General features: G+C 37.3%; 1 protein-coding gene across 1 annotated transcript; it reads right to left on the bottom strand.

Annotated features, from left to right (window-relative positions):
• Positions 1 to 197: 197 nt before the first annotated feature.
• Positions 198 to 13978, bottom strand: LOC108965668 (adenylate cyclase type 3). Its single transcript, XM_018928222.1, has 20 exons — positions 13434 to 13978; positions 13158 to 13344; positions 12925 to 13084; positions 12719 to 12868; positions 10557 to 10675; positions 10329 to 10440; positions 8708 to 8835; positions 8371 to 8529; positions 8175 to 8313; positions 7902 to 8104; positions 6276 to 6434; positions 6009 to 6213; positions 5673 to 5928; positions 5531 to 5603; positions 5390 to 5465; positions 3380 to 3605; positions 3229 to 3311; positions 2822 to 3169; positions 2525 to 2632; positions 198 to 945 (listed from the first exon to the last, which is right to left on the bottom strand). Exons 1-20 carry the CDS (start codon positions 13744 to 13746, stop codon positions 730 to 732), a joined length of 3420 nt encoding a protein of 1139 aa, XP_018783767.1. The 5' UTR covers positions 13747 to 13978; the 3' UTR covers positions 198 to 729.
• Between the last annotated feature and the right edge of the window lie 1786 nt (positions 13979 to 15764).

The following is a 15764-nucleotide window of genomic DNA, read 5'->3' as shown; positions in this document are numbered from 1 at the left end:
ATGTTGGAAAATATAGATTTTGTTATACTCATAAATAACTAAATTATACTGACTTTTTTATGGCAAGTTTTTTTTAAATAAAATATTTTTATAATACTAATAATAATAATGGAAGTTTGGCAGTCAAAATTGGGTATACAAATAAACCCAGAAAAATGCAAATATACATTCTTACAAAAACAAAACTACTTGTATTTTACTACTTAGCTAACCACATTTAATATATATCTTTAGTTGCTAAATTTATATTTCTTAAGTTTGTTTTTATATTTCTTATACTTTTTTTTTCTATTCTATCGTATGCATGTTATTTGCTTTACGTTATATAGTTAAGTATATACTTATATATTGTTAAATAACTGTATGCTCTATTTTTAGTTAAAGTTTTTCAGTATACGTATGTATGTTTTATGCTTGTAGTTATAATATATGACTGTTTGAATATTGCTTCTGTACATTTTCTGTTGCTCTTGTTTGGGGGACGTAAGCACCTTTCGGGTGTACATTATGTGTTATTGGAGTTCCTTATTAATATTTTCACATGCAATTTTTATTTTTTTATTTCCAGTTTGGGGAAGCCATTACACATTATTTTGCTTATCTCTGTTACTATTAACTTATGTAAGCTTTTATGTTCATTTTCTTCTTTTATGGCTTAATAGATGTAGTTGGAGTTGTTTTTTCTTGCATGCATATTTGTTGTTGTCAATATTATTATCTTCATAAAATCTAGTTTATTAATGCATCTTTTTCGCCATCAGCCGTTGAATTCGTTTCATGTGACAGCACATCTAGTAATGGTGTTTTTATATCGGGTTCCAATGCCGAGTGTCCATTGCATTGTTCGCTTGCGGGTTGTGGGTGGTTTTCCACTGACTGTTTAATGGGATCCTCTGTCGCTTGATGCATTGTTTGTTTGTTGTTGCTGCGTTTATCAGTTTTACCCTGTTAGAAATTTTAAAATTTGAGTTACTATTTACTGAATTCGAACTGTTTGAGAAAATAACATTTTCGGTTTTTTGTTGCGGAAATTTTTGTTGTTCACAACAGTTTTAAAAGCGCGATCGCATAAAATGAAAATAAAAGATTTAATAGTATAATAATTTTTATACAATAATACTTTTGACAACACGTAAAGGAGCTGTTTTTATTGCTGTGTAAACTGATACCTCAACACCCGCGCCGTTAGGTCTGCTYTCTCCAGACTGGACAAGGAAGCAACACAAATGGGTCTGGCAGTGAATGAAGGCAAGACGAAAAACCTCCTGTCATCAAACAAACAGTCGTCGCACTCGCGACTTGGCACTCATGTCACTGTTGACAGTCATAGCCTTGAAGTTATAGATAATTTCGTCTATCTTGGAACCAGCGTAAACACCACCAACAATGTCAGCCTAGAAATCCAACGCAGGATAACTCTTGCCAACAGGTGCTACTTCGGACGGAGTAGGCAATTAGAAGCAAAGTCCTCTCCTTCTTACTATATATTATATTAGGTGTAGGAGTGTTCGAGAGAAATGTTTTGCGAAAGACTTATAGTTCTTTGCGCATTAGCAATGGTGAATACTTCGACGCAGTACCCGCCGGAGAAAGGAGGGTAGAGGAAGATCTCTACTCCGTTGGAAAGACCAGATGAAGGAGGAACAGGCAGGCCCATCCGATGGTCTTGTCTACTGAATCGCCTAAAACCCTCGTCAGATATTAAAAAGGACAGTCGTGATAGTGGATTCATCATTTACGGCTGACGTCCTGTAAAACAAACTTTTTTGAGCCAACGAATGCGGAAACAGCGGATGTATGGACGAAAGAGCATGAAAGGCATTTTAGATCAGATGTTATCTACCTTGTATACTGCAAGTAAGGAGGGTAGTCTGGGGCTGTTTTTTCTTATAATAGACTAAAAGAGATTTAATTCTTGAAGAAAATGTGTTCACGTACATCGAAGAAATGCATCAAGACCAAAGCGACGTCATTTATCAGCACAATTCTGAGGCATATCACAGGGCCAACGTCGATTATGAAGAACTGCACAGAAGCCGTAGAACAAAAACGAACTGGATTTCGTTCATTTGAAGACGTGGTAAGTGCAAAAGCTTAATGCCAGCAAGGATTCAACAAAATCGATCCATTTCTGAAGCGCATGGTTACTGGAGATAAAAAATGAGTCACTAACGACAAAGTCAAGCGAAAACAATCCCTGCACTCTTAACAACTGAAAAGTCTGAAGGAAGCAATCTCATAGCAGCAACCAGCTTTGACCAATAGGAAAGAAATCGTCTTCCATCAGGTTAACGCCAAGCTTATACTATAAATATATAGTGACAAAAGCTTCGTCAGATTGATTGGGAGGGTCTTATGTCTACATAGGTGTTGTTGGGGACACCAAGTGATTACTACTTTTCTTGCTTATGGCGAATAGTTTTATTGGAGAAAAATTCAAGTTTTTTAACTACGCTTAATAAAACCTTAAACTTAAAGCAAAAATATGGTATTAATTTTTAAAAGATATTATATTAATACTTACTTGTAGATAGAAAGTCATTAGTTGTCCTTTGCCCTTAACGCTAACAAGTCCACGTTGCTGGAAGGTGTAACCGAATTCTTGGAGAATGCCGCAAGTCTCATCTGTCACCTGTCAATAAAAAATTCAATATACAATATTATTAGTAAGCATAAACGAAATAAACCCTATAACATATAGATATTTCTTTTACAAAAAATCATACGTCAACAAATTTTCGGGTATATTTTTTCATATATGTAAGTATGTATTTGGCATCTTATTTAATTCAATATATGTAAGTATCATATATTTGCTTACCTGTATAGCGCCTGCTTTGCCCGTACTCTCCATGCGCGATGCCACATTTACCGTATTACCCCAAATATCATAGTGTGGCTTACGTGCACCAATTACGCCAGCCGTGATGGGACCATGATTGATGCCCATTTTGAGCACAAAATGATTGAACGACTGTTCATTGATACCTTGCAAAGCTTTCTTCAACTCCAAAGCGAATTCGACCAGCACTTCCAAATGGGACCAGCGTTTGGTGATCGGATCATCCGGTTTACTTACGCGATTCGAATTAATGCCACTCGCAGCCATATAAGTGGAACCAATTGTTTTGATCTTAATGATATCTTGAAATTGCGGTAGCTCCAATAACTGTAATGTATTAAAGAATGCTAATAATATTAGCACACTTAAAAATAAACGAAATTTACCGCATCGAAATCCGAAATAACTTCGTTGAGAAAACGTAAACACTCAAGTCCTTGATTATTGACAGTTTCCTCGGAATAAAAGTCTGTAAAAGTTCGAAAATATTTCAAATACCAGCTCAGCTGATTGAGGCGAATGCTAAGAAAGTAATACCTGAAAAATTGGGCATGCTCGCAAACAGCACACCCACCTCAGCATAACTTTGCGAGTATAGATCATCGTGTGAACGTTTAGTATTCTTCATAAAATGCTCGGCCACATGTACCGGTAGTATGTTGTAGACAAGTGCCTCATTTCTTCGTCGCATATCTGTTGCCTTCTCACGCTGCTCAGCTACTTCGGTTTTCCACTTGAATATAACACGATCCTCACGATCCACCTGTTGTGTGTTTTGTGAAAATGTGTTAGAAGTGGTATTTCAGAGACCTAATGGATTAGCAAAAGAACACTCGGAGGGATAAGTAGTAAAGTGGTAAAACGTCACTACGACTGGTCTATATATTCACGATTAAATTTCATCCACGCAGAATTCCACAATCACTACGACAGTGCGGAATATATTTTTAGATCACATGTGACTCGAAAAATATCCAATTGATCCAATTGATGCCCAGAGCATACTGAAATTATGGAGGGAATACTTCTAAAACCTGCTGAAGGACAGTGAATGTATAATACCAAGAGATGGTGAATCCGATTCCCCAATTGATGACGATGGAGCAGACGTTCCACTGGCCGACCATGAAGAAGTTCAAATAGCTATTACCCGCCTGAAGAAAAACAAAGTGGGGGGGGCCGGCGAAGAACTGATAAGGAGCATGCATCAGCATCTTTGTAGAATATGATCGGACGAAAACTTGCCCAACGATTGGGTTTTCAAGGAAAAGTGTGCTCTGCTCAATTCAAAAAAGGGATCACTCACAATCCACGCTAACTGCTGTGGGATAAGCCTTCTAAACATTACATATAATGATCTACTGAGAGTACTGTGTGAAAGACTGAAAGCCAATGTCAACAAACGGATTGGACCTTATCAGTGCGGCCTTAGACCTGGAAAATCTACAATCGACCAAACTTTCACCATGCGCCAATCTTGGAAAAGATCCGTAAAAGAAAGATCGACACCACCCCTTCGTCAATTTAAAAGCCGCCTTCGACAGCACGAAAAGGAACTGCCTTTACACCTCTATGTCAGAACTTCCCAGAAGTTCGATGCCAAGAGAAGTTGCAGTCAAGGAAATTCTCTATCGTTTGCCTTCTTTAATCTATTGCTGGAGAAAAGAATACGATCTGCAGAGCTAAATAGAGAAGGTACAAACTTCTATAACAGTGCACAGCTACTGGTGTACGTCGGTGGTTGATAATATTGTTGGCCATAACAACCGCGCCGTTTGTTCTGCTTTCGCTAGACTGAATAGGGAGGCGAAGAGTGTGGGTCTGGTTGTGAATCAGGACAAATCGAAATATCTCCTGTCATTAAACAAACTATGGGTGCACTCGCGACTTGACTCCTAAACTACGTCACAGTCATAACTTCGAAGTCGTAGATAATCTCGTCTATCTTGGAACCAACATTAACACCAACAACAATGTCAGCCTCAAATGTCTACGCAGAATAACACCAACAGGTGCTGCTTCCATCTGAATAGGCAATTGAGAAGTAAAGTCCTTTTTCGACGAGTAAAGACCAAATTCTAAAAGTCACTCATCTTCCCCGCCCTGCTATATAGTAAAGAGGCGTGTATGATGGCAACTTCTACTTCGAATACCGCCGTCGATGGAACGATGAGCAGTATGAGATATACGACGACATTGACATAGTTCAGCGAATTAAGAGACAGCGGCTATCCTGGCTAGATCACGTCGTCTGAATACACGAAATCACACCAGCTCCGAAAGTATTCGACGTAGTATCCGCCGGGAGAAGCAAAGGTAAAGGAAGACCTTCACTCCGTTGGCAAGATCAGGTGGAGAATCTTCAATCGGCGTATCAAACGTACTACTCAATTGTAAAACAATTTCTTCTCTTTCATAAAATCGTAAGGCAGATGATACAAAATCAAGTTATTTCAAGTTCAGCAAGATTGCTTAAATACCTCCATTGAAGTTCTACATAAGTTGAGTGTTCCTTTGCAACTCGTTCTTAAAAGCAAGTGTACTTACATGACGCACAAGAAACGACAATGCCAATGTGACAAGAATCAATACCGCTGACAGTCTGTAAGCGGTGGGTATTGTGCTAAAAAAAAATAAAACAAACGATTTTCAATACCCTTAAAGAGCTTCAAGTAGCTACAAACTTACGGATAGGCGGCCAGTTCGTCCTCAAATGAATATAAATCGCCCAAGAGAAATATATTGCAATAGCAATGCAGTGCTACAAAATAATATGATTTATGATTTTAATATAAATTAAATAGTTCGAAAGGATCGCACGAACAATTACCTGTTATAACGATCATTAGAACAATTTTTGTAACATGTGTCAGCTGGGCAATGACGGCAATCGCAATCAATATCAACACGGCATAATTACTCATGTATGAGGGAAACATATGAATTTCATCCGCCATAGTAGCATTCGCTAGCAATGATGCCAAAGATGGTTCAGCTGAAACAATAATACCCTCACCCTCAGTGATAGGTTCGATTTCACTATCCAAAACGACATGATCCGTTTTCAAGTAGGTTACATAGAAGTACTAAAAATATAGAAGGTGAAGTAAAAAAATTATAATTATTTAAGAGCTTGCTCCTTCTCTCTTTCTCCCATATTACTCACCATATCCACAACATTACTGAGCCCCATGGTCATGGCCAATATAATCGCGGTCAACTCTCGCACGAATGTTATGTCGTTGAAACGTTTGCTAAGGCTTACTAAGGATTCAGGTAAATATTTTGGAAAACTCTCAGCTATTGAAATAAAGATAAGCATAGTCATGGGTATTAAAGGTGCAGAAATATTTATCAGATGCAGCGGCGATCTAAAAGAAAAATTTTATTTTTTATGGAAGAACAAAGAAGACAATGCTTAATTATAACAAACCTTGGAAGCACTGCATAGGAGTAGCCAATGTCTAATGCTTGCACAAGCAAAGTTGCGAGCAATGGTAAAGAAGAGAAGGGTTCACGATGGGCTGCATATGCAGCTTCCAAACCTTTGTTTTTGAATTTCAAGAAGATATTCGTACAACTCGAAAGATCTCTGCAAAAGAGGTAGAATTGAATATAAATAAATACCATAAGTAAGAAAGCTAAATAAATATAAAAATTCCTTTCCATTAACCTAGATATAAACAAGTAAGGAAGGACAAAGTTCGGATATATTCGAATATTTCATACTCTAACAACTTGAAAGGATTAAAGCCAGGAAAATACCTTCATGTACATAAGATTTGTTAGTTTTATGGAGTTTAGGGAATGTTTTCACCTGATTTCATTCATTTTCGCTTATTAAGGTTGTATGCTGGGTTTGGGACCCGCAACGTAGAAACCACTCCCAATGAAAAGAAAACAACAGCCTCGGACGAAAAACCCCACTTTTGATGACAACCACAGCAAACGTATTAAGGATGTTCTCATAAAAGGAAAGACTGACATAACTTCGGTCCAAGAAATGCGATGGATGGGGCAAGGACGGAGACAAATGGGTCCTTATGACATTTACTACAACGGCCATCTAAAGGAGCGGCGTGGGATTTGTGGTGAAAGAAAGACTAAGTTGTCGAGTCCTGATATTCACTCCGGTCAACGAACATTTAGCCACAATCCTCATCAGAGCAAAATGTTTCAAATAACATTGATTTGCGGCCACTCCCGGAGGAAAGAAAAGGACGATATGACCAAAGATGCCTTTTAATGATCCGCTAGAGCGGACCGACGAATAAAGAGCAAACTATAAAAATTCCTCATCATTCTCGCCCTACTATATGGAGGAATCGACAGTGATATCATCTGATGAGTCGGCCTTAGGGGTGTCCTTTGCGTATGGCAACGGCGAGTACCACAGTCATTGGAAGGATGAGCTGTATAAGATATACGCCGTCATGGACATATATAGTTCAGCTGCCCTAGCAAGGTCATGTTGTTCGGATGAAAAAGTACACTCTAGCTTTAAACGGTTTCGGTACAGTACCCGCCGGTGGAAGCAGAAGAAGAGGAAACCCCCACTCCATTGGGGAGATCAGGTGGAGAAGAACCAGACTGCACTTGGTATCTCGAATTGGCGCCAAATAGCGAAAAGAAGAAACGACTTTCGCCTATTGATTTGTCGCACTTTTAGTAGTTTTCAACAGTACCGTTATATCAATTTTTATAGTCGATAGTGGTGCTGTCCTTGACGAATTTAGTTACTATAGCTTAAATGTTTAGGAGATATTTTTATATATAGAACCAATTAGAGGGCAGGACCATGCTGATTTTTTTAAATCTTTAGCCAACAGATAACCCTTGCTATTGCGATTCCCTATACCAAATATCAGTTCTATGTCTTAGCTTAGTACTAAGGTATGGATTTGCGATTAATGGCGTTTCGTGGGCGTGGCAGTGGGCGAATTACGCCCATCTTTGAACTCGTCCTCACTTTGTCAATGATATTGTAGCATCGATGCAGCCGAAGTTAAAGGTTCTACTTGTATTTTATATTTATTGCAAAAAAATTGCTTCTACTCACTCATGACCATCTCGAGCGATTAGCTCCTCTTGTAGGCGTACTTTGAAGTTGTTGTTCGGACTGATTACTTTCACTATACGTACATTCCTAACAGCGCCTCCGTCAACTGCCTTCTCAACGATTGCCATTTTTTCAGCCTCCGTTTTTTTACCAGCAACAATTTCACTACATTCTCTATTCCTTTTGGCAACGGGCGAGGAGAACTGATAGAAAAACATTTAAAATTGAAATAAATATTTGCATTTAGAAATATAACGTTTTTGAAAAATTTACCGGTTTCAAAACATTGGTTATGAAGTAGGTCTTCAGACCTGCTATACGCAAAGCCTCATCCATGCGTTCACCATAGGCCGGTTCAACCTCAAAAGCGCCATTAAGAAACGCTAGAGTTTTGTCCGAAATATGCACACGTCTGTAAGTAATAAAATGAAAAATAAATTGTTCACTTGCTGTATGGTAACCCACTCACCCGGCTTTGCCGCTTGATTCCATTTTATTAGCCAACTCAACATCTTTGGAATATATATCGAATTGCCACTGCCGCTGACCAAGTATACCAGCCAATATAGCGCCGGTATGTATGCCCACTCTCATATCAACAGGCGAATTGGCCTTCTGTTGCACATATCTGCACACACACACACGCACGCATACAAAGTGGAATAAATAGAGACACAGAGATGTTGCAGTATTACAAGGAAAAATACAAAAGTTTATCATGAGACACATACATATGTATGTATATGTGCATAATTATGTGGTGTTAGCATTGCTTAGACCAGCAATGGGGTGTGGCAAATACTTACTTAATAGCTTCCACCATTGAGAGACCCATATGTACACAGAGCACAGCATGGTCAGGACGTTCGTCAGGTGCACCACTAATGCAATAATAGCAATCGCCAAGGATTTTAATTCTTAACTGATGGTATTTCTGTGTAATTAAAGGTGAGAAAAGTGACAAGTTTACTTTCGTGCCACCAGCTTATGTATGTACGTATGTAGGTGCATACATATATGTTTGTATGTGGCACTAGTAAGTAGATGCTATAAATATGATTGATCTGCCGGATGTGTTGTGTTGTAAGCGAATGTCGGCAAGACTGAAGGCCGTTAGACAATCAGCAAGTTATATGTTAATGGTGGATATGTGTATGTGTTCATACGGTATGAAGGATGCGATGTGTTTATAAAAATAATAAAAACCAACAAATCGTCTTGAATTAAATAATAATAATAAAATATTTTGCAATCCAGAAACCTACTCGAAAGAAGTTAGATTCCATACGACAGATATTTGCGTTTCGTTAGGTTATTACCTTTTGAAAATTAAATTTGCGTTCAAGGCTAGTAAGGCATATCTGACCTCGCTATCAGTAACATCGAGTCACTTAGTGATCCATAATCTACCCCGTGTAACGAGTCTCTGCATCTCTACATATGACTCCCCTCTCCCTATGGTCCGACTAGGTCGGTACAGCACGTTTAATGGGCCTACTATTGGATGACCTCCGTGACATCTTATCTGAACCCTAACACCCTAACGGGGACTAGATAAATGTTAAAAGAACAGCCAGCCATTTAGTGATACTAAGCTGTCTGCTATCAGTGACATGTGAACGGGTCATTGCTCCGTTCTTTTTGTGCGTTCTACCACCGGATAGCTGTAGCTTGGCCTGCGAAGGGCTGCCATTACTTCTTGCTCTACCACAAGATCCTTTTGGCTCAAGGTGAACCGCTAGAGATGAAGTAAATTTGGATTGGCCTCAAATTTGATGTTTGATATGGTTTGCGAGCCGGTGGTATTCTCACGCCATGATAACCGACTATTTGATGCCTGAAATTTAAGCTCGTAATCTCGGTGCTATTTGGTTTCAACTAGAAGGCACCATTTCCCAAACATCGCATCAGTCAACAGATTTATTGAGAGAAAACTTCGGTGAGCAGATAATTTCACGGCTTGTACCGGCCACCAAGACCATGTTATATCACAGCTTTAGTTTTCTCCTGCAGAGATTTGTAATGTCTAAAGTCTATGCGGGGAAACCCGCTTCGAATCAGACCTTGGAGTAAAACATTACGTGTGTCAATCGCAAGTTACCATTCAAAATGCACGAACGAGTCATCGAAAAATAGACTTAACGGATGGACTATCTGAGACGTAGATGCGGCCAATACTTGAAAGAGATAATTTTCAAAAAAAAATATAATTTTCCAAAAGGATTACGAAAACTAGACGGCGGTTGACATTCTCAAGTAGCCAAGGAGATGACTAAAAGATGGTAAGTTTTAAGAAAATTTCCAAGTAAAATTTATAACATTTTTCAAAATTTGATTGGGTTTTTTATCAATTCTAATTACAATAAAATTGCTTTATAAATTAAATTCAAAATTATTCATAGTTAGTAAGGCATTATAAGCATTTACCTCCGACAGACTATCGAATCGCGCAAATAGTTCGTTTAACATTTTAACAAGGTCCTGTGCACTGTAAGTAGACGATATGGCTGTAAAACCAACGATGTCCGCATAAAGAATGCTGAAATTATGCAAAACAAAAATTTTATAAAAATTAATAGGTTCAATATTTCCAAATTTGTAAGAATATTGTAACGAAACATAATACAGTACATTTATATTTTATTCATAACATACCTCACATTTTCATGCCTGCTCATATAAATTTTCTTGAACGGTTCCGAGCTTGTTGAACCGAGATCCTGGCGCATTTTTACAGCTACGTGCTTCGGTAGTACAGACAGAAGTAAACGTTCCTGGATAGAAATATTCAAAAATATACCAAATACAAATATAGGACAAGTAAGTAACGAGACTGGTTTTTGATGTCAGAAAGTTTAAGATCGACAGTCAGATTTTATAGAATAAATTAACTATTTATAATTAAATCTATTTAGCTGGAGCTTTGCATTTCACTCTTTGTTTCCTCAGAATAGAACTTAGAAAATACAAACAGAAATATTTTTAAAGTCTTAAAATGCTAAGTATATGACTAAATTTGACCCAAACTGACTAAAAAACAATACTTTAAAGTCTTTCAATACATATTATTATTATGATACAGGCATGCCAAAAATTAATTTCTTTTTTCCAAATAATTTCGTTTTCCATACATTTGTTATAAGTGTTGGCTGGGATGGTCTTCAGCGCCTTAGATAATAATATTTAATTGCTTGAATTTACTCATGGTCCATTCCCCGAAAGAGGTTTTTCAGTTTCGAAAATAGAAAAAATCACAAGACGCCGAATATGGTGACTCAACGATGACTCTCGTTTCGAGTAATAAAAATCACCTTTACTTTAGACCGATCTTCGTTTTTTTCGGTTCGGCTCATTTTTGGAGAGCTATTCCTGTGCTATCTCTCGAAGTATTACAAACTTCCCAAGAATACTGCTATGAGCAAAAAAAAGTATGACTTTGTTCATAATTTTAAAATTCTTAAATTATTCTGAAAAATCTTTGTCGCCTCCTAAAGTAATTCCCCTTGGCGCCAACGTTTTTTCTAATATTCGAAAGAGTTGTTCAAGTAACTATACGATACCGACTCAAAAATTTGAGTTTGCTTAACAGCCACAAGTCAAACGGAGCTAAATCAGGCAAATACGGTGGTTGCAGCACGATGTTGGTTGAAAATTGGGTAAAAACTCACGAAGAATCAATGCAGTGTGCGACGGTGTATTATCGTGGTGCAAAAATCAACAGTTCTTGACACTTAATTCCGGACTCTTTTTACGAATTGCTTCGTGCAAACGACTCATAACACTCAAATAGTATTCCTTGTTGACAATTTGGTGGGTCGGTAGGAGTTCGGAGTGCATCATACCTCAGTAATCGAAGAAAACTGTCAACATAGATTTGATTTTTGACCTGCTTTGAAGGGCTTTTTCCAGCTTTGGCTCACCTTTGACGCGATATTCGACCAATTGATCGTGTTTCCGGGTCGTAAGCAAAGATTCAAGACACATCGGCAACAATAATATCTTTCATGACATCTTGGTAGTCGGAAAACATTTGTGAAACAGGTGTTAACGCAAAGCTGTTTTTCAAAAAAAATCAGGTGTTTTTGATATCAATCGTATTTTCACTTTTTTTCAGTCCCAAATGATCTTTCAAAATGGTTTTAACTGATCTTTTCTATATTTGCCAGTAAGATCTCCGACTGTTCATCGTCGATTCTCAATCACCGATTGATTTGTTTTATTGACATGTTGATCATCAGTCGATGTTGATGGCCGTCCTGGACGTGGTTCGCCGTCCACGAGTTCTTGAAACTCTTTGAATAATGTGTACCAATGAAAAACACTTGCTTGCGACAAACAATTGTTACCAAACGCCTTTTCCAACATTCTGTATGTTTCCACCAGGAATTTCATTCCGCAAACAAATTTTATTGGAACTTCTTTCTTGAATAATTTCACTAATCGTAGAAATTGCCGAATGCCCCTAATTGTACTTCAGAAAGATCAGCATATACTAAACACTAATGATTATTTTGATGTGTTATTTGCACAGGTGTTGCTGAAAGTCATACCCCATACAAAAATATTTCGACGAAAAGATTCTATCACAAAATTTTAATTAAAAAGTCTTACTATGTTTTGTTCACAGTAGCATAAACGAAAGTTGTAAATAAAAAAAAACATTTTTCGGTTGACGCGCGTAAAATCAGTCCGAATCATATTTGATCAGATGTGCTATTTACTTAAATTTAAAGAGATCCAAGTAAAATACTTAAAAAGAGTTAATCCTGCAATTTTTGTATTTAAATTATTGAAAGACTACTTTATCAATTGCCAACCTGTTCAGCGGATTGTTCCTCAATAACCATTTTTACTTCCAAACTCTTCTTAGCCTCTAGAAAAGCACGCCGCTGCTTCGCCTCACTCATGAAATAACACAGCACACCAATAAGAGCCGCAGTGAAAATCATAATAAAACTGGCTATCATCTGGAAAGATTTTAATGTTATTAATTTAAAAACCTATTATTGCATGCAATGTTTACTTGCTCCCAGAAGAGCGGTCTCATATTGCCATACGTAAATGCGGTTAGGGGAAACATTACCAAACTAGCGAAACCCAACAGACAACCGCCATAAAAAAGCTGCATGGGCAAGGTAATATAGATGAGAAAGTTGAAAAGTGCGATCCAACCTAGAACTTCTCTGTAAAATAAAAGAGATAGAAGGAATAATATAAAATTTTTCTTTCATACAAAATTTAATGAAAAATGTTTACCTTGGGGATGGTTTCGTTTGCAGCTCATAATAGGTTAGAATATTGGCAAAAAATAGAAACCAAAGCATTAGTGTACCGTGCAGCGTTAAACGCTTATGCACCGTTTCGAATCGCTTGCGATCGAGCACACGCCGATCCAGCATTACTCTCATCATTATTAAAGTGACGATGGAGAACACCAGAAACGCTTTAAGCATATAAACACAAATGACTTCATACACCATAAAAGCACATAACTTGGTATAAAAGCAAGAGTTACAAACACAAACTACTCACCATTCGGTACCATTTCCGATTGGTGCGGTATAATCAAGATCCAAATGGTGCAAAGAAATGTTGCAAATATGAACCATTTGGAGCCTGCACGCCGCTGTTTGAAAACATAGTTGCGAAACAGTTTCTCCAACACAGCTTCGGGTATATCGACCACATTATTGTCCGTATTGCCATTCTTGCCATTGCTGCCGACTGTACCCTTTTCAGCATCGGAAGCGTTGTAACCGCCGTTCTCCGTTGTGGAACTCGTTGGTTTGTGGTTCTTTCGTAAGCCATTCAACGGTATATTTACCGTTGATCTGGTCTCAAGCATTCTGAAGTTAGTTTTATATTTGAATTTGATTAGTCGTTTCTGTTTTGTTTTTTTCCCAGTTTCACCCAGTTTGGTGGTTTGTTTTTTGTTTTGGTTCTGTTGTTGTTTTCAAATTTAAATCGATTGTTCGTTTAGCTGTGATGGCGTTAATTTGATTGTTGTCCCACTAAATATTGGTATTCTGACTCACAACCAAGTAAGTGTGTATGTATGTATGTGTATGCCACGAAAATTATTTGTTTCAGTATGCTGAGACCTGTTGCATGAATGAAGATAGTATGGGAAAACTAGTTTTAATAATAAATAAAAGTTGCAATAATAAAAATAAGTTAATTTGTTGTAGAAGCCGATTAACTTATTTAAACGTGATTGTATTTGAAACGAATGCACTTAAAATTGTATTCCAGCACCCACATCTTTGAATGTAGAAATTGTATTTTTATTTTTATTTTTATTTCAAATAGTGATTTGTATTGATATGATTTGGCCTAGTAAAAATGAATCAATTATTTTTGCCCACGTTGTATAGGTGCGAGCAGGTTACGCTATATAGCGCTAAAAAATAATATTTAATCTAATTGTTTTACTCAGTAAGTAGAAAAATACATATCTTATAGTTTTACTACAATAAAAACGTAAATAGCAGTAAGTTTGTAGTCGTGCTGAATTTAACTACTAATTTTGCTTTTGTCGATTTTTTTACGAGAATTTTAATGTTAAAGATACATTATGTATTACGAGTATATGATATTGTCGAGTCCTACCATCTTGTAAGCATTTCTCCGATTGCCCAGAAGCTTTGAAAATGAAACTCATGATCTCGTGATTGGCCACCAAGATCATGTGATATCACATTGTTATACTTTTTTCTGTGGAGATATGTAAAGTTATAAGTCTATGTGGACAATCCCGCTTCGATTCAGGCCTAAGAGCAAAACATCATAAGTTTCATTCGCCGGTTACCGGTCGAAATGCTTCGAGAAGTCATCGAAAATTGGACTTAAATCATGGACCATCTGAGAGCTTGCCGTGATCAAAATTTGAAAGTGATAGTCTTCAAAATAAATGTCAAAAAATGTTCTTTCGAATGTTAATAAACATTTCCCATTATACTTAACGTTTCCTTGTTTTTTCTTTAAAAAGGTAGGGAATCTCGAGATGGATCACCTAATATTTATATGAGGCTGAGTAGAAAAATAAACCTGGTATTGGTCGATCCTTTTGGGCAGCGAATGGTTACTGATATTAAAAAGTGTGCTACCTACAACATTTGAAAACAGTCATGACCGGTGATCCAGCACACACGGACCCCAAGGAGCGTCGGTCAGGAAGGTTTTGCTAAGCGGTTGATGATATTGACAGGGTTACATCTACTATGAGCTGCTCCGCTATAGTCAAACTTTTAATTCGGACTTTCATTAATAAAATAATAATTTCAATAAAATAGGAGCTGAAGCAAATAAAGTGCTATAAAAAGCACTGGATAGACGATCCTCTGAGGAGAAATGAATATTACAGCATTACGAGAATTTGACTGAACTCTGCATGGAAACTAAAGTCTCCCCCGAACTATATTCACAAGAAGAATATCAGTACTGTGCTAATTAGCTGAAGCAAAAATTAAATGGTCCATCGCTAATCATGTGAGATGGTGCAACCTAGTTGGTAGCCCTCTGTTTCAGAAAGGTGTAATAAAAAAAAACTTGGGATGAGATGTGTGGAGAGGCCACTATAAATTTCAAGCCAATATAAACAGCCGTACTTCGTAACTGAAATAGACTCGAATCGCAGTATCATTAGGGTATAGTGGATGAGAGCGACACAGCACAGCTATAGTTATTGAGTTCTTCACTTGGCTTTGAGACATTTTGGGAATAACTGTTCACAATTTTTGTGGAAAAATGATATTGGATTTATAACTATAATTATGTCAAGAGTTGGCTTAACTTGATTATTTTTAATTGTTCCAATATCGTGAACATGCCTAGGAAAGCGGCTGTCCTTCATCGTATATTTCC

Source organism: Bactrocera latifrons, unplaced genomic scaffold, assembly GCF_001853355.1.
Source record: "Bactrocera latifrons isolate USDA-ARS-PBARC rearing strain unplaced genomic scaffold, ASM185335v1 scaffold_145, whole genome shotgun sequence".
NCBI classification, from domain to species: domain Eukaryota; kingdom Metazoa; phylum Arthropoda; class Insecta; order Diptera; family Tephritidae; genus Bactrocera; species Bactrocera latifrons.
Note: the sequence above shows the minus strand (reverse complement) of the source record. Positions and strands in the feature narration are given on the sequence as shown.